The sequence below is a fragment of the Garra rufa genome, chromosome 21, assembly GCF_049309525.1.
Source record: "Garra rufa chromosome 21, GarRuf1.0, whole genome shotgun sequence".
NCBI classification, from domain to species: domain Eukaryota; kingdom Metazoa; phylum Chordata; class Actinopteri; order Cypriniformes; family Cyprinidae; genus Garra; species Garra rufa.
Genome location: NC_133381.1, coordinates 35,154,238 through 35,173,200, shown reverse-complemented (window position 1 = coordinate 35,173,200; position 18,963 = coordinate 35,154,238). Strand labels below are relative to the sequence as shown.

Sequence of the window (18,963 nt, the reverse complement as noted above, 5' to 3'; positions counted from 1 at the left end):
TAGAAAGTAAAAACTCAAAACTGCTGGTATGGTAGCCTAAGTCCACAAGCAAACACTATAAAGAACGCCAGCTCAAAAGCTTTGGTTTTTAACTTCAATGGGTTTTAAAAATGTTTTCTATGTCCTGAAGGAAGGACAGCAGGCACACATCTAAGAAAAAGAAAGAACATCTGAAAGTAAGGTCAAGTGACTTGGTGTAAAAAATGCTGGCATCAACTTGTCATCTTTATCTAACAGTGGCAGCATGCCATGATAATGCCACTGACCTAGAGGTAAATGCTGATTATTTTCAGTGTTCACATAGGAAAAAAATAATAATAATATGTGTTGGAGATATGTTCAGCTTTTGCCTTTAATGGTTAAATGCACTAGGTTTCATAGTTTCATAGCTGAATGGTATTTTCAAATATACCTTACCTATTAAATACTTATGATGTAGGCTATTGTAATGGGAGCCTAACTCATAATGCCAGCTTGTTTTTAACTGTTACACCAGAAACAAAGGCGGAAAATGCGTGAAAACAACCATATACTTGCAAGTCACTAATTCTCTTGATCGGAAACAGGTACACACTGATTTGAGAAATTATCCGTGGAAGCTGAAGGCAGTCAGCGCCACCCTAAACACGCGCTTTCACTGGTTAAGAACGCGGAAGAAATGGGAGGGTTTAGAACGCTCAGCACGGCGACCAATAACGTTGCGCGAAGGCTCTGACTGACGGGACTATTCGCACCAATCAGCGCGAGCCAAACCAGCGAGTGAACAACCCACCCAGCTGGGTATATATACAGCGATGACAGCTCGCTAATCCACTGCGTTTGCTTCAACAGCCCAGTGCAAAGAGGAAATCTCGAAAACAAAAAGCTATTCTTCCAACGAAACCGTTTCGTACAGAGGTGTCGACATGAAGGCAATAAGCCCAGTCAGGTCTTTCCGGAAAAGCAGTGCGAATGTGACGGAGCACAGTCTGGGAATCTCACGGAGCAAGACCCCCGTGGACGATCCCCTAAGCCTGCTGTACAACATGAACGACTGCTACTCCAAACTGAAGGAACTGGTGCCGAGTATCCCGCAGAACAAAAACGTGAGCAAAATGGAAATCCTCCAACATGTCATCGACTATATTCTGGACCTGCAGATCGCACTTGACTCGAATTCGGCAATCACCAGCCTGCATCACCCGAGAGCAGGGCAGGGGACATCCAGAACACCCCTGACAACACTCAACACAGACATCAGCATCCTTTCATTACAGGTGAATGCTCTTTATAAAGAATTCCGAATCTGTTTATCTGCATGTGAATTTTTAAACGTGTTATTAATGCGTATGGTGCAGCTACGTTGATTTGTTGCATATTTATGTGCAAGTTTGACTGCAAATAACTGGACTTGATGATGATAATAATATGCTGTTTTTTTGTCCCTTTAGACACCCGAGTTTCAATCAGACTTGATCACAGAGGACAGCAGGACACTTTACCGTTAATCAGGTAAATGCTCTTGAACACACTGTTTTTAATGAGCCTTGTATTATAATGCTAGAAAAAATTGGATTTAGTCAGAGTAGTGTTTAATTTGTAGAGCTTCTAATCAAATTTGTTAAGGAGCATTGTGTCACATAGTCTGTAAAGTTGTATAAAGTGTGTAATAAAGCATCAGCGGAGGCTGAAATGCAAGGCAGAAGTTGAGCTGGTGTACATCTGGAGCCCAGGGTTTTGCTCAGTCTCTGAGTGTTTGGTTAAATGTTCAAACTGCGGCTTCCTCTCTGGCGCCAGGCTGTCCGGATCTCTGCCCTGTTTGCATTCTCTAAATGCGCCTCTTTCTCAATCTTTTGCAGGTGTTTGGTTAAGACACAAGAACACACAGGACCTGGGAACTGGCTTTTCCTCCGATTTCTGTTCTCAGTCTGGAGCTTTTTTTGTTGTTTTCTTTCCTGTAATTGAATCAAGAGACTTTTTTTGCTTCTAAAAGGACAATCCATGTGATGTGTTATAAGTTCGGACATTGATTATTTATCTTCTAAAAAGACTTATTTGGTCCTTTCTTCAAGAGGAAGAAGCACTATATTCCCTGAAAACGGGAGGGAAACCTGTAAATTGCTCACAAGGAACCTTTTCTCTGCATTGAGAAGAAGTCTTACCTTTTTTTCGTGAAGACCGTGTGAATAGGAGAAGACGTGGTTAGTTACTGTACAAAGTTTAAGTCTGTTTTTGTCAATTCTTTTGGCACATGAAGGACTGGACGTTGAAAATGATATGATGAAACCTTGTGAACTCTCTCAGAGTTTTATCTTGTATAGTTGCAGAAATTGGACTGTCAGTATCTGCAAAGTGTTATGCTGTATGCTGAGACTTTTTATAAAAGTAATATTGTAAATCGTACCTTTTTTTTTTTTTTATACAAAATAAATCAAATGCTTTATTTGACGCTGGTCTGTTATGCTTGTGTAAAAATGTCAATCCGCCAGTGTTGTGCTGTATATTGACCTTGCCGTTTATATCCAGGATTCAAAAGCATGTCACTGACCCTTCACTCAAGTACATTCACCAGTACTGACAAGAACCTGAATCGATCTTTGACATTCATTTCAGTCCGTAGTGGAAAAACTGCTTTTTCTTAATATGTAACCATCCACAAATCATACAACCTAGCAGTTTTTCATGCGATTGACCTCCTTTTCTTACTTCCTGTGTGGTGAAACTCATTACTTAAAGGTGTTTGGAAGTCGAACATTAATCGTCACTGTATCCACAGGTTTTCTCGTTCGTATAATCTGTGTACGGCAGTTAAATCAGTGCATGAGCTTTTGATTTGTTTGATTCAACTTGTAAAATAATTATGTGTAGGTTTTTAGACGGCCCCTTAATGAGCACGAAGGAATAAATCAGAGACCCGGAAAGTGATTTTCACTATAATCAATTTTTTACTGCTTCAGCTACTCTGAAATGATTCAGAATTGTGCACCAAGTTCCCTGGACTAACATTTTGTGAATAAAGTTGATAAATTTTCAACGTAGCATATCAGATATTAAAAAATGGATTTAATTTATAGTAAGTGATGCATGCATCTGAAGGAAGTCATTTTGAGGGATGTAATTTTAGGAAACTATTCAACTACAGAAAAAAATAATAATGGTATGTGCTTTTCTTTATTTCATATGTGTCCGCAAAGTGTACATTTAAGAATTAAAGGTTGAACCTTAAATGCAGTCTAAACCTCTATTAGTGTTCTTGATATGAAGAGTGCGCCACCTGCTGGTGGCCAGACTTCACCTCAGAAGAAAAACAATAGACATTCTTTTGGTAGTTTTATGATTTATAGGGGAAATGATTGGAAAGTCAATCAAAATACGTAAAAGTATGTGATTTTAAAATAAAATTTTACAATTTCAGTGTCCAATCCATCAGCACACACTAACAAATAAAGCTCAAGTTTAACAGAGATTAACTTCAAAATGTAAAAATGTGACCCTGGACCCCAAAACTATTGTAGCAATAGCCAAAAACACATTGTATGGGTCAAAATGATCTATTTTTCTTTTATGACAAAAATCATTTCATTTAATTAAGATCTTTTGTAAATTTCCTACCATTAATATATCAAAACGTAATTTTTGATTTGTAATATGCATTGCTAACAACTTAATTTGAACAACTTTAAAGGCAATTTTCTCAATATTTAGATTTTTATGCATCCTCAGATTCCGGATTTTCAAAGAGTTGTGTCTCCACCAAATAATGTCCTATCCAAACAAACCATATATCAACGGAAGCTTATTTATTCAGCTTTCAGATGATGTATAAATCTCAGTTTCCAAAAACTGACCCTTATGACTGGTTTTGTGGCATTTATTTCAATGACACAATCACTCATATTCAAACAGTTGGAAAAGAGGTTTATTAATGTGAGAAAACATCCAGGATACTCATACACACACATCATGCCTTACGAAACCTCTATCATTTCTTGTTTTCTCTCTTGACGTAACACTGATCACAAACAGATTCACTCGTCTAAAACACTACAAGGCAGAATTCAAACTACAAGGATGACCTGACTGTGAAGCGGGCGTTCAATCACAAATAAATAACAGCTTTCACATCACCGATCACAGCAACAACACCAGCGCTAACTCTATGTGGTTAAATCCCCACTCTACTTGATGGATTTGAATATTGTGGACCAACCTACACTAGATCTTTAATGTCAGCAACGGAGCATGAAATAACAGGATTTGCACTAAACAAATCAGAAACTACGAACAGCTTCACAGCCTCCGTTTATTGCTTTTTTAGCACCACTCCAAAAACAGCAACAATGACATTTCTCACACTTCTACACTACATCATTTTAATCAGTATTTTGGTTTTGTTTTCCAATTAAAGATATCTAAATGTCCTTAAAATAAGATACATTTATGGATAAAACAAGATAATATAATAAAGAATATTTCCAGATATTTGTTTTTAATTCGTTTAATAAGTGCATTTGGTAAAATAAACTAACACTGAAAGACAGTTTTTTAATATATCCTGATTTTTGCTCATCAAGGTTGCATTTATTTGATTAAAACTTCAGGGAAAAAAAATAATAATATTGTGAAATATTATTTCTATGTAAAATAACAGTTTTCTATGTGAATATATTTTAAAATGTAATTTATTCCTGTTATGCAATTCTAACTTTTCAGCATTATTATTAGTCTTTATTAGTCACATAGTTCTTAATATTCTGATTTGTTATCAATGTTGAAAACTGCTTAATATTTAGTTGGAACATTTTTTTAAGATTCTTCCATAAATAAAATGTTAAAAGGTCTTTTTCTTTTCTTTTTTGAAAGAAATTAATACATTTATTCACCAAGGATGTGTTAAATTGATAAAAAGTGATAGCAAAAGTTTTCTTTTCTTGTTTTTTTACTTTTTATTCATTAAAGACCCCCCCCCCCCCCCCCAAAAAAAATCAAAGTTTGGATAAATATAAGCAGTACAACTGTTTCCAAAATTTATAATAAAAGGATCACCTGACACTTAAGAATGGCTGATAAAAATTCAGCTCTGCATCACAGGAATACATTATATTTTAAAATCTCTTAAATTAAAAAAAAAAAAAAACATTATTTTTAAACTAATAATATTTACAGTTTTTTTCTCTATTTTTGATCAAGTAAATGCAACCTTGATGAGCACAAGATAATTTAAAAAAAAGTTTTTTCATTGTTGGTTACCTAATGAATTTACTTGTAGTTTGAAAAAAAGTATACATTTTAGGTTTTACATTACCATGTTTTATGTGATAGGTTTTCTAATTTCATGCTTAAATATTATAGATTTATTATAACTTATTTAACCATTTAATTTCTTGTTTTATGGACCTTCAAATATTTTTGAATGGAAAACTAGTCAGAAATACTGATTGAGAAACAGTGAAGGGTCATTTTTAATTAGTGTCAACTCTGAACCTTTGCAGTTGTTAGACTTTTTAACACTAATTTGCCCTTCGTCAATTAAAGAAACCTTGTTAGGCTCACAGGACACTCTCTCGTTCCTCAGCAGCGTCGGTAGCGGGACCGGTGGACCTCTTCCGGTGGACTTCACGCAGGTTCTGGTTGGCCAGCGTGGTGGTTTCGGTGCTGGATCCTGGTCGTATAATGATCGTGGGGCAGTCGGTGGAGTCGGGCGTCTCCTGCTGGGTGCTGTTGTTGATGTTGTTGTTGATCGCAGTATTGTCGGGTGAGCAGTTGAGGTTGCTCATGGCTGAAGTGGGCCAGCTCTCCTCAGGGGTACTGCTGTCAGATGGAGCATCCGAGCAGATGGACATCCGAGCCACGGCCTCGTCTTGAAGGTTACTCAGCCTGTTCGGTAACACTCGCTTCTTAACCGGGCTCTCAAGAACCAGCTCGATCAGATGGCCCTCCTCATCTTTCTTCTCTTCTGACTTGTTCTCCTTCTCCTGGGCAGCTTCGCTCTCCTCGTCTTGCAGCGAGTGGTCAGATGAACTCCTGCTAGACCTCACTCCAGAGTCGGATGACTTCTTATCCAGCATGATGTCTGAGATGAAGCTCTTTCCTTTAGCTAAGAGTCCTAGGTCTGGTTCAGCAGCCCAGGGTTCCTCTCTTAGCAGTGGGGTGGCGTCTGTCTCCTCCTCGCCTGAATCTTCTTCATCACTCGGTATGCTGTGGTAAGACGGTCCCTGTCCTTTAGTCTTGCGCCTGGGTGGGTTTTTAGTTGCAGAACCATGCTCTGACTTCTCATCCTCCTCTGTAATGGGGTCTAGAAGACTGCCGTCTGGGACGGAAGAGAAGTCCACTATAGTGTCTGCAGGTTTGGAGCCCTTTTTAGAAAAGGGTTTGCGTCCATCTTGTTCACCTTCCTTAGTCTTCTCCTCAGATTTGGCTGTGAGGAACTGGGCTTGAGCAGGACTCTCTCGGCCAGCAGCAGAAACCTCCAGTTGGGACATTTGAGAGATGTACTCCTGGTAAGCATTGTGATACTCAGCTTGCTGCTTGTCGGTCAGCTTGCAGATGTCGTTGGATGATTCCTGAGAGTTCAGGCTGGATATGCTTGGCGTACGGTGAGTGTTGACCTAAAGGAGAAGATCAGGTCAATTAATTTAGACAGTATTATGTGAGAGAATGTGTGCAAACACACAACAAAGCAGTTCAAGCAATAGTTTATCCAAACCCTCTTACATACTAGGTTGTTCACTGAAGTTTTCAAATAGGATTTCACAGGACTGTGAACACAAATTAAGACATTTCTGATGAAATCTGAGAGCTTTCAGACCCTACATAGACAGCAATGATACCACCAGGTTCAAGGCCCAGAAAAGTAGTAAAGACATTGTTGAAATAGTTCATGTGACATCTGTGTTTCAACCGTAATTTTATGAACTTATGAGACTATGTTTTGAGCGCAAAAAAAAAAAAAAATGAAAGCTGCAAGCAGCGTTGAACGGTCCCTTGCACCCAGGCTCACCGCCACCTGGTGGCTTTAGGAAAATGGTGAACGGTGGGCAATATGCATTTAAAGTGGTAAATATAAAAGACATTTGTCTAAGTCATTTATATGTGCCAAACTTCCTGCTACCAGATTCAACATGGTATGTTTGAGTTGCAAAAGCATGACATATCCTGTTGCCAACAGGTGGCGCTGTGATTATAACTGAATATTGGCCTTTAGATGTCTTCAGGCCAAGACTCTTACCAAACATGTGAGTTTAATGCAGATGGGACATTGCACGTTTAAGTTAGTGTAAAACAAGTCATTTCCTGTTGCCAGCAGGTGGCGCTATGATTATAACAGAATACTGGCCTTAAATATATGTTTAGACCAGGATTCATATCAAAAACTCAAGATCTTTGCAATTTAACGTCACAAAGGGCTTAAGATTAGACTGCTGAAATTTGCTGTTGATCTGTTTAAATCTCTACGAGGAGTTTGTTTAAATACAATGCCTGAAATTAGCAAAAATGGCACAAAACTTGCTGAGAAAATTCTAAATAACAGACGTCCTGTTGGGTTCGGGATTTCGTACCAGAGACTTTTTTGTAGGTATTGGTGTGTTACACGTGTCTACCGAATTTCGTACATGTATGTGAAATATAGCTCAAGGGGCACTTTGTTGAAATTTTGTAGGTGGCACTATTGAGCCATTTTGCCACACCCACTTCTGAAACCTATTTCAGATGTAAATTTTCACCAGTTTTGGCGTGTGTGCAAATTTTCATGATTTTTCAGGCATGTTAAGGCATTGCGATTCATTTTGGAGTAGAAGAAGAAGAAGAATAGGAGCAATTTCAATAGGGTCCTCGCACCATCGGTGCTTGGGCCCTGATGACTACGTTCAATAACACACAGACATATCTGTTGAGCGCATGAACAGAATTGCCAATCAGAGATGTTTAAGAATCTGCTATGTTTAAGAAGTGCTAGTGGGAAAGGGTGGTATCGTCACATTTTTAGAATTTCAGTACCGACTGGTTCTAAAGTCGGTACTTTTGACAACGCTATTCTCTTCCTTTTCAGTCTTTGACACACATTCTCACATACTCGCATGCACTCTCGTGAACGTGTGTTAAAGACTGACCTGGAAGAGAATAGTGTTGTCAAAAGTACCGACTTTAGTACCAGTCGGTACTGAAATTCTAAAAATGTGACGATACCACCCTTTCCCACTAGCACTTCTTAAACATAGCAGATTATTAAACATCTCTGATTGGCAATTCTGTTCATGCGCTCAACAGATATATCTGTGATTGGCTACATTGATCATCGCTTGCACAGATACAAACTGGAGCATTTAAAAGTCTATTAGCAGATCCCTAATACATCTGCTCAAAATGTTCACGGGAAATGCTGGTATCGTCACATTTTTTTTATTTCAGTAGTCGGTACCTTTGACAGCACTGAAAGAGAAGGAATTGGTGAATAAAGTCGTTATTTTGTGTTCTTTGCACACAAAAATATTCTTGTTTTTTAAGGTTGAACCACTGATGTCACATGGACTTTTTATCGATGTCCTTGCTACCTTTCTGGCCTTAACTGTGTCGGTTACATTGCTGTCTATGCTGGGTCAGAAAGCTCTCAGAGTTCATCAAAAATATCTTAATTTGTGTTCTGAAGATAAACAAAGGTCTTACGGGCTTGGAACAACACGAGGGTGAGTAATTAATGACAGAATTTTCATATTTGGGTGAACTCTCACTTTAAAAGACGCAGCTCATTAGGTAATTTGTTGGCAAATCTGACTACATACTGTAGGTCACATTGTATGATTGTTTTTGCATGCAGCCTATGAGGAACTAAACAGACCAAGACTTTTCTTTTCACAGTACCGTCTTATTTCATCACATTCAACAATTCTATTAAAAAAAAAGAAAACGATCTAGGGATTTAAAGAAAGTCAATTTAACACTTTGTTTTTACTTCCAAATGTTTAAACTTGGCATGTTTATTCAAGAATTTCTTTAACTGGTTTTAGTTCAAGGCTTCAGAAGACTTGGAATAAGTATCTCATTGTTAAAACAAACAAAAAAAAAGGTGAGTTGTGAGATATAAACTTAAAATATTGACTTTTTTTCAGAAATGCTCACAATTGTGAGAACACATCAATCTTTTTTTCTCTCAGAACTGAACTTAACTTCTAAATTCTGATGAAGATGAATGAAGGACTTACAATTTTGGAATGACATGAGGGTGAGTAAATAATGACAGATTTTTCATTTTGTGTGAACTCTCCCTTTAAAAGCAGCAGCTCATTAGAATAATTTGTTGGCAAATCAGACGACACAGGTCACGTTGTATGTTTGTTTTTGCATGCAGCCCACTAACTAAACAGGAACTAAACAGAATGATGTTTCTCGCTATTATTTCACAGTACACAGTCTTGTTTCATCACATTCAACACAATTCGATTTAAAAACGATCTAGGGATTTAAAGAAAGTCAATTTAACACTTTGTTCTACTTCCAGATGTTTAAACTTGGCATGTTCATTCAAGAATTTCTATGACTGTTTTTCATACAAGGCTTCAGAAGACTTGGAATAAGTATTTCAGTGTGTTCCATGAAAAGTTATGCAGGGTTCCAGAAACATGATAGTATTCCTTTAGAGAGATAATAATTGTGCTCCAAATTAAAATGAGTGAATTTCAGAAGGCCAACTAGTCTCAAATGGAACACTTTTTTTACTATATAGATCATATAGCATCTTCCATTTATAGGAAATGTTTTGTTGTACATAGCTTTAGCACATTTAGCCCCACCCCTTCCTTTACATCCACACTCCATCTTTTCTTTCAAAGAAGTACATCCCTCGGCTACCCACAATGAACTAGGCTTCACTGCATTTTTCAGTGTGAACACACTACTTGGGCTACAAAAATAGTGCAGAGGTATGCGAAATGAGACGCACCCAATGTCTGTGTTCACCACCAACTTCCATGATGCTAATCTAAACCATTAGCTCTTTGCTTGTGTTGCAACACCTTGCCAAGTGTTAACAGATGAGTGCAGAAATAGCTATCTCTGTGTGATAGAGAGCTAACGTGTGTGGTCAGCTCTTCACTTCCTCTGCCCATCCAGGTCAGAAAACACTTCGTTTGTCACCCAGCAAACCACATGCTATTTTCATGTTGATGAGAGACTACTGAAAAGCAGAAGCTGCCTCTATAGCAACAAAATGCAACAGCAAAGAAAATGTTTGGTTAAAAAGGCACAACGTGTGCATATGTTTGCATTAGCTTCTATGTATATAATTAGACCATTTTCTCATGGTGTGCACCTGTGTTTATCTATAGGCTGTACTTGAGTGCTGAATGTGTTTGTGTGCACAGCAGTACCACGCACCAGCCAGTGGGCATTGTGTTGTCTGGCGGGCTCCTCCAGCCCTACACCGCTGAGCTCTTCAAAGCTTAGGTTGAGGCTGTACGCAAAGTTTTCCGGGTTGATGGTCACTTCTTGTGGTGCTTCAGAGGGTCTCTGAGGTTCGAGTTGAGTCAACACGCTGCTGCCTTGCTCGCTGCATGCTCCCGATTCATCATTCAGCAGCTGGTTCTCCACATGACGCTGCTCTAGAACCTACAGCACAAATACAGCAATGTTTGAATGGATTCAACAGCAAGAGTGAATTTCAGTCATTACAGTGGTATTGAGTTGAGCAAAAAATTCAATGCCTGCTCCTGTACGATTAAGACTGAAACTGTATTTCTGTGTTCTTGACTTCTTAAACACAAATAGCATGAAAACTATTGAGAAAAAGAAACACTATTTAAAAGTTTGAGGCTAGTAAGAGGTGCTCACCTATGTATTTATTTGATCAAACATACAGTAAAAACTAATAGTGAAATATTACAATTTAAAACAACTCTTTAGTATGGAAGCCTGCTGCCACTAAATTAAAAATGAAATTGCAACATTTTCATCTCAAAGTTCTGACTTTGTTTTTCTTGCGTAATACAAAAAACCTTTTAACAGCGTGATACAAAAAAGTTTGAGCTTATATCTCACAATTGACTTTTTTCTCAGAATTGTTTATATATTGCAAGTGTGACTTTTTTTTCCTCAGAATTGCGGGTTTACATCTCGCGTTCGTGACTTTTTTTTTTTTCAAATTGCTGGTTTATATCTCCCAATTGTGACTTTTTTCTCAGAATTGTGAGTTTATATCTTGTAATCGTGACTTTTTTCTCAGAATTGCAAGTTTATATCTCCCAATTATTACTTTTTTCCTCAGAATTACGAGTTTATATCTCTCAATTGTGACTTTTTTCTCAGAATTGAGTGTATCTCACAATTATGACTTGTCTCAGAATTGAGTTTGTATCTCGCAGTCGTGACTTTTTGTATCAGAATTGCAAGTTTATATCTCACATTTGAGACTTTTTTCCCTCAGAATTGCCAGTTTATATCTCGCCAAGTAGTACTTTTTTCCACAGAATTGCCAGTTAATATCTGACAATTGACTATTTTTCTTAGAAATGCCAGTTTATATCTCGCATTTGTGACTTTTTTCCCCTCAGAATTGCCAGTTAATATCTCACCAATTGTTACTTTTTTCCTCAGAATTGCCAGTTTATATCTGACAAGTGACAATTTTTTCAGAAGAATTACGAGTTTATATTTTACAATTGACTGTTTTTCTCAGAATTGTGAGTTTATATCTCGCATTTGTGACTTTCTTCCTCAGAACTGACAGTTCATATATCGCAATAGACTTTTTTTTCCTCAGAATTTCCGGTTTATATCTCGCAATTGTGACTTTTTTCTCAGAACTGCCCGTGTATATTTTGCATTTGTGAATTTTTTCTTCAGACTTGCCAGTTTATATCTCGCAATTGTGACTTTTTTCTCAGATTTGTGAGTTTATATCCCGCAATTGTGACTTTTTGTCTTAGATTTGCGAGTTTATATCTCGCATTTGTGACTTTCTTCCTCAGAACTGACAGTGCATATATCGCAATAGACTTTTTTCCTCAGAATTGCTAGTTTATATCTTGCAATTGTGACTTTTTTCTCAGAATTGACAGTTTATATCTCACAATTGTGATTTTTTCTCAGATTTGTGAGTTTATATCTCGCAATTGTGACTTTTTGTCTTAGATTTGCGAGTTTATATCTCGCATTTGTGACTTTCTTCCTCAAAACTGACAGTTCATATATCGCAATAGACTTTTTTTTCTCAGAATTTCCGGTTCATATCTCGCATTTGTGACCTTTTTACTCAGAATTCTCAATTTATATCTCGCAACTGTTACTTTTTTCTTAGATTTGCGAGTTTATATCTCGTAATTGTGACATTTTTCATTGAATTACTAGTTTATCTTACAATTGTGACTTTTCTCAGAATTGCGAGTTTATATCTTGCAATTATAACTTTTTTCTCAGATTTATGAGTTTATATCTGGCAATTGTGATTTTTTTTCTCAGATTTGCGAGTTTATAAGAAACATTTCATATAATTATCAGTGTTGAAAGTTGAGCTATTTAATATTTTTGTGGAATTCTTTTTTAAGGGATTCTTTGAGAAATAAAAAGTTCAACATAACAACATTTATTTGAACTATAAATCTTCTGTTAAATGATAAATGTCTTTACTGCCACTTTTTGAACAACTGAATGCAACCTTGCTGAATTTTTACACTGGGTAATGTCTTAATAGTTTAATGAGATATTTAGCTTCAGTTAAGATAAAATAAAACAGCAATAAATAAATAGATACATCACGTTTCACTGTGGCATGTATGTGAAAACGCTGAATGGCCGTAGTACAATATGAAACCTCTAAAGCACACCAATATCACAACTAGCCCCGAGTCCTTCCATTTGGACTTGTTTCCAGCCTAAAGAATGCTACTTTCTTGTAAACGTCAAGCTATTCAGATCTTCAAGTGGACACTGAGCTCCCACTGACAATAACCCTCCTTCATCCAGAAAGCAGCCATCTTGGACCAGATGGCTGCCTGCTTGCTGGCAACACAACATTCGTTTGTATAAGCGCAAATGGAAATCTGATCAACACAGCTACATGTGTTCCTTATTTCAACCCCATCCAGCCTTCTTCACTATAGAGAGATTAGCTGTGTGCTAAACAGTACAAACCACAAACAGAAAGATGACCGTTATCTGTTCTGAACATGTAGGAAAGAACAGAAGATCACAAGTCAGCTGATGTCTCACCATAGACCTGAAGAGATGCCAGTCTCCAAAGTTCATGTTCATTTCCTTCTTGAGCTCATCAAGGTTGCACTGAGACAGGACCCGGCCGTTCACGTTGGCCTACATTAAGGATGACAGAATTTGACAGGAGAACATTATGGCATTCAGACTTTAGATGAATTTGATCTCAGCAGTATGTCAAAGGTTGAAACAAAGTTCACAACAGAGGTTTTTAAGTATGCGGGCTGATGCAGCACAGCTGGCAGGTTGACTAATGCATGTCTAATGAAGACATCAGAAATGTCATTGCTTCCTTCAGATGTTGTCCAATGGAAAGAAAGGCCTCATTGTGAAACCTCTGTATGCACCACATGGAGCTGATAAAACCGCTCATTTCCAATGGATGAACATGGATTTACAAGGATGGACTAATTTACCACACCCCATGTTTTAGTCCTGTTTTTCACTTTTCTTTCAGAAATGTGTGTATTTCCATGAACAAATAAGCCATAAGACGAACAGACAAACTTTCAGAAGATAAAATATCACATCACGAGCTGCTTTATTTAATCATTTTTTGTATTCAAAACCTATTGTTTGGTTTTATTTTTTAGCAATAAACAACTGTAAAACATGAAAAAAAGAAACAGAAAACGTTTCTTGCTCATTTGTGCCAAATGTTGATTTCTAGTTAGTTTGGCATCAAAGATTTTTTTTTACTTTTATTTTGCAAGGATGCATTAAATTGATCAAGCCAGTTTACACCACTGAATAAAACTGTTTCCTCAGAATAGTTATAAACTCACAATTGGGTGTTATAAAGTCAGAATTCTGAGTAAAATGTCAGAATTGCGAGTTTGAATTAAGTCAGAATTGTGAGATATAAACTTGCAATTCTTTTTTGTTTATATCATGCAATTCTGAGGAAAGAATTAGAACTGACTCAATTCTGACTTTGCAACTCACAATTATGAGTTTCTATTACGCAATAATGAGAAAAAAAGTCGTAATGTGAGTTTATATCATTTCTCAAAATTGTGATATATAAACTTGCAACTGCAAGTTTATCTCACAATTCAGATTTTTTTTTTTTTTTTTGAGTTAAGTCAGAATTACGTGACGAACTCAGAATTCTGAGGAAAAAGTCAGAATTGTGAGTTTGAATTAAGTCAGAATTTTGAGATATAAACTTGCAAAAAATTTCCATGATACAAACTCCCCATTCTGACTTATTTTTTTCAGTATTGTTTGATACAAACTCGGAATTTTGAATTTTAGTTTATAGTTTAGTTTATATTTCGCAATTCTGAGAAAAAAAGTTTCAAAATTCACAAAATTGTGAGATATGAACTCGCAACTGCAAGAAAACCTCAGAATTGCAAGTTTGAGGTTTTTTATTTGGAATTCCGAGTTTATATCTCACAATTCTGACTTTTTTTCTGACTCTTCTGAGTTATTTTATGTCAGAATTGTGGGATATAAGCTATAATACTTTTTTCCTTTTTTCTAGCAATTGCGAGTTTATATCCTCGCAATTCTAAGAAAAAAAAGTCAGAATTCTACTTTTATATCTCGCAATACTGACTGTATAACTTGCAATTGCTTGTTATAAAGTCAGAATCGCATGACAAACAGTTTTTTTTCTTGCAACTGCAAGAAATTTAATTTTACATTTATATCTCGCAATTCTGAGAAAAACGTCACAAACTTTGCAACTGCATGTTACAAAGTCAGAATTGCGTGACATGAACTAGTTTAGTTTAGAGTTTACATCTCACAATTCTGACTTTTGAGTTAAGTCAAAATTGTGAGAAAAAAATGTCAGAATTACGAGTTTGTATCATGCAATACTGAGAAAAAAGTTAGAATGGTGAAGTTATATCATGAAATTCTGAGAAAAAAAATTCTGAATTGTAAGTTTGTATCATTTCTCAGTTCTAAGTTTTTTTTTCTTGCAATTGCCAGTTTATATTAATTCTGACAATTCTTCACAATTCTGACTTTACTGAGTTGTCAGAATTGTGAGATATGAACTTTCAATACTTTTTTCCTTATTTTCCACATTTGTATGTAGCAATTCTAATTTCATTTCTCAGAATTGCAAGTTTCGCAGTCTCGCAACTCTGCCTTTATAACTCTTAATTGCAAGTTTATATCTCACAATTCAGAAAAAATAGGGATTTTTTAATTCAGTGGTGGAAACGGGCTTCTATAAAGACTAACATTTTTACGAAAAGTTTTCATATAAATGCTGCTCATATAAACCTTACATTCGTCTAAACATCCTAAAAAAAAAATTATCACTGTTTCCACAAATATATTAAGCAGCACAACCATTTTCAGTATAGTTTAAAATAAACAAATATGCAAATTAGAATGATCTGAAAGATTAATCAATTTTTTAAAACATATAATATAATAAATCCAGACCAAAAATACTTTCTATGAAATAAAGAAAAATATTTGTTATAATTATCTTACAATAATTTAGGTAACAGTGTTGAAGGCTAAGCTTGACAAACACTACAGTTTGTTGTAAACAATGAGAACATGCAATTTGATTCTTTACTTTTCTACCCATCATAATTAGCAAAAAGTCCAAATAATCTGATTTCCATGGTATCATAATTTCAGTGTCACATTTTTTGTAATAAGGAAACAAATACAGTAGTTTTAAATTTGGTCAAATGAGTAAAATGGTTTAAATTAAACAATAGTAACAAATTTGTGTTACTGTAATATATTGAATATCATTTCAACAAATTGTTAAAATGTAGAAAATTATGACTTTAATTTAAATTATGACTATGTTATTCTTGTTCGATAATGCTTTTTCAAACATATATCACAGCTGTCACAGAAAACACATGAGATTTGCAGCTCAAATGCTTTAAAGAATCAAAGTGTACTGTGAAAGTGCCTATTACGTGCACAGTAAAAATCACATGCCAAGCCTTTGAATGGACTGCATGCTTTTCAGTGAACCTAACATGATACTTCTCCAGAACATACCTTTTTGATTGTGCCAATATACTGCTCCAGCATGCTGGAGTCCAGGCCCTGGATCTGTCTGAGCTTCTCACACACTCCATCGATGCTCAGAGAACTGAGGAGGACCTGAGCTCCACTAGAAACCACAGAACCAGAGCCCTACACACACACACACACACACACACACACACAACAACAACAACAACAACTAGTTACTCACTCCATTAGTTCATAATGCAATCTGGAACAGCAAGGCATGAGGCACGGTCAAAGCCATGTGATGCAAAATCAGTACAACTCAAGAAAAAGCAAAGCAGTAATCTAATGTCATTACAGAATAAGGAGCTCTGAGCAGTTATGGGTGAAGGAACAATACATGATACATGATGGAATGATTTCTGTCTGTTGAGGTCATGTATGAGAGGTATCATTAGAAGAGTTTGTGGAGAGTAAAATGTATGTTTAATGTAAAATACTAATGTGTAATTGTCAAGAGTAGACACAGTGTCAGCCACAAGATCTTTAAATTGGTCTGGATTGTCAGTGGTGACCCAGTTTGTTTTGCTGTTATGGTTAATCTTTGGCTTGTATTCTGATCTCATTAGACCTTCTAGTATGACGTACACTCTTGAAAATAAAGGTTGCAAAAGTGATTCCATAGAAGAACCAGTTGGGTTCCCCAATGAACCTTTCACCAAACAGTTCTTAAAAGAACCACCTTTTTTCTTAATGTGAAGAACATTTGTAATGCTCTAAACAATCTTTTTTCTTAAATGGCATCTAAAGTTCCATGAAGAACTTTTACCATCAATGGAAACTTTCCATTCCACATCAGGTTCTTTATGGTGGAAAAAAGGTTTTCTTTCTTTCTTTCTTTCTTTCTTAACTTCTTTTGTTCTTTCTTTTTCTCGACTATTTCTTTCTTTATTTATTTCTTTTTCTAGACTCTTTCTTTCTTTACTTTTTTCTTTTCCTAGAGTCTTTCTTTCTTCACTTCTTTTGTTCTTTCTTTACTTTTTCTTTTCCTAGAGTCTTTCTTTCTTCACTTCTTTTGTTCTTTCTTTACTTTATCTTTTTCTTGACTCTTTCTTTCTTGACTTCTTTTTATTTCTTGAATTCTTGACTTCTTTTCTTTCTTTACTTCTTCCTTTTTCTTGACTTTCTTTGTTTTCTTTAATTCTTTCTTTCTTGACTTCATTCTTTTTCTTTCTTGACTTCTTTCGTTCTTTTTCTTTCATGAATTCCTTCGTCCTTTTTCTTTCTTGAATTCTTTCATTCTTTTTCTTTCTTGAATTTTTTCTCGACTTCTTTCTCTTGTTATTTTTTACTTTCATTTTTTCTTTCGTGACTTCATTCTTCACTTCTTGACTTTTGTTTGTTCGTTCTTTCTTGACTTCTTTGTTCGTTCTTTCTTTCTTTCTTCACTTCTTTCTTTCACTTTTTGAATTTTCTTTTGTTCATTCATTCATTCTTGACTCTCTTTTCCTTGACTTCTTTTTTTATTTCTTTGTATCATTCTTTTTCTTTCTTTTTTAACTTCTTTCTTGACTCCTTTAAATTCTTTCTTCCTTGACTTCTTTCTATTGTTCTTTTTCTTTCTTTCTTTCTTTCTTTCTTTCTTTTTCAACATTCTTTTTCTTGACTATCTTTCTTTACACCTATCATTCTTTTTCTTTCTTTGGTTCTTTCTTTCTTGACTCTTTCTTTTTTGACACCTATCATTCTTTTTCTTTCTTTCATTCTTTCTTTGGTTCTTTCTTTCTTGGCACTTTATTTTTTGACACCTATCGTTCTTATTCTTTCTTTCGTTTGTTACTTTTTTCTTTGGTTCTTTCTTTCTTGACTTTTATTTTCTTGACTCTTTCTATCTTGCTTGACCTCTTTCTATCGTTCTTTTTCTTTCTTTCTTTCTTTCTTTCGTTCTTTCTTTTGTTTATTTCGTTCTTTCTTTTTCTTGACTCGTTCTTTCTTGACTATCTTTTTATCTTTCTTTCTTGACTTCTTTCTATCATTCTTTTTCTTTCTTGATGTCTTTCTTTCTTGACTCTTTTCTTTCATTCTTTCTTGAATCTTCTATAGCATCACTGCAAAAATCACCATTTGGAATCTTTATTTTGGTTCTTTATGGAACAATACATGCCATTAAGAAACCTTTATTTTAAATAGTGTAATTGTGCTCAGCCCACTTAACTAATTCAAAAATCCTATTTTGATAATATAACTGAAATTTGGTTACATTATATTGTAATATAGATTTACTTCTCATGAAATTGCCCACTTATTAGAATACATACTAAAATGTTAGTTCATTCAAAAATGAAAATTCTGTCATTAATTACTCATCCTCATGTCGTTCCAAATGCAACTACAACGTTCAATGCCCAGAAATGAAGTAAAGACTATGTTAAAATAGTCTATGTGACGAGTGGTTCAACCACCTAATGTTTTTAATACCTTTCCGGGCCTTGAACGTGTCAGTTGCTGTCTACGCAGAGTCAGAAAGCTCTCAGATTTAATAAAAAATATCTTAATTTGTGTTCTGAAGATGAACAAAGGGTGAGTAATTACTGACAGAATTTTCATTTTGGGTGAACTAGTTGCTTATTAGCATGCATATTAAAAGCTTATTGGCTGTATTTTAGTACTAATAAATAAAAAGATATTAATTCCTTCTTCTGCATGACCATATTTTAGATACCTTAATTCTACCTAAACATAACTACCTTACCAACTATTAACAAGCAGCAAATTAGAAGTTTGAGGCAAAAGTCATAGTTAATAGTTAGTTAATAGTAAGAACTGGTCCCCAAACTA

At 35.5% G+C, this 18,963-nt stretch overlaps 2 protein-coding genes across 3 annotated transcripts in view; one reads left to right on the top strand and one right to left on the bottom strand.

Moving 5' to 3' along the window:
* Positions 1-807: 807 nt before the first annotated feature.
* id2a (inhibitor of DNA binding 2a) lies at positions 808-2,427 on the top strand. The gene is made up of 3 exons (XM_073826914.1): positions 808-1,256; positions 1,431-1,491; positions 1,839-2,427. The coding sequence occupies exons 1-2, from the start codon at positions 906-908 to the stop codon at positions 1,485-1,487; spliced, it is 408 nt and encodes a 135-aa protein (XP_073683015.1). The 5' UTR covers positions 808-905; the 3' UTR covers positions 1,488-1,491; positions 1,839-2,427.
* A 2,536-nt stretch (positions 2,428-4,963) lies between these two features.
* Positions 4,964-18,963, bottom strand: part of kidins220a (kinase D-interacting substrate 220a) — an 83,557-nt gene continuing 69,557 nt past the window's right edge. For both annotated transcript variants that reach the window (XM_073826723.1, XM_073826724.1), the window contains 4 exons: positions 16,171-16,308; positions 13,180-13,278; positions 10,351-10,581; positions 4,964-6,587 (listed from right to left, as the gene is read on the bottom strand). In XM_073826723.1, the coding sequence (XP_073682824.1) occupies positions 5,529-6,587; positions 10,351-10,581; positions 13,180-13,278; positions 16,171-16,308 (1,527 nt within the window). In that variant the 3' untranslated portion in view covers positions 4,964-5,528. The remainder of the gene's footprint in view (positions 6,588-10,350; positions 10,582-13,179; positions 13,279-16,170; positions 16,309-18,963) is intronic.

Bases quoted from the DNA above. Each gene is read 5' to 3' on its own strand.
- id2a (XM_073826914.1), top strand. From the start codon at position 906: ATGAAGGCAATAAGCCCAGTCAGGTCTTTCCGGAAAAGCAGTGCGAAT. The intron at 1,257-1,430 runs GTGAATGCTCTT...TTGTCCCTTTAG, and splicing joins TCAGCATCCTTTCATTACAG to ACACCCGAGTTTCAATCAGA.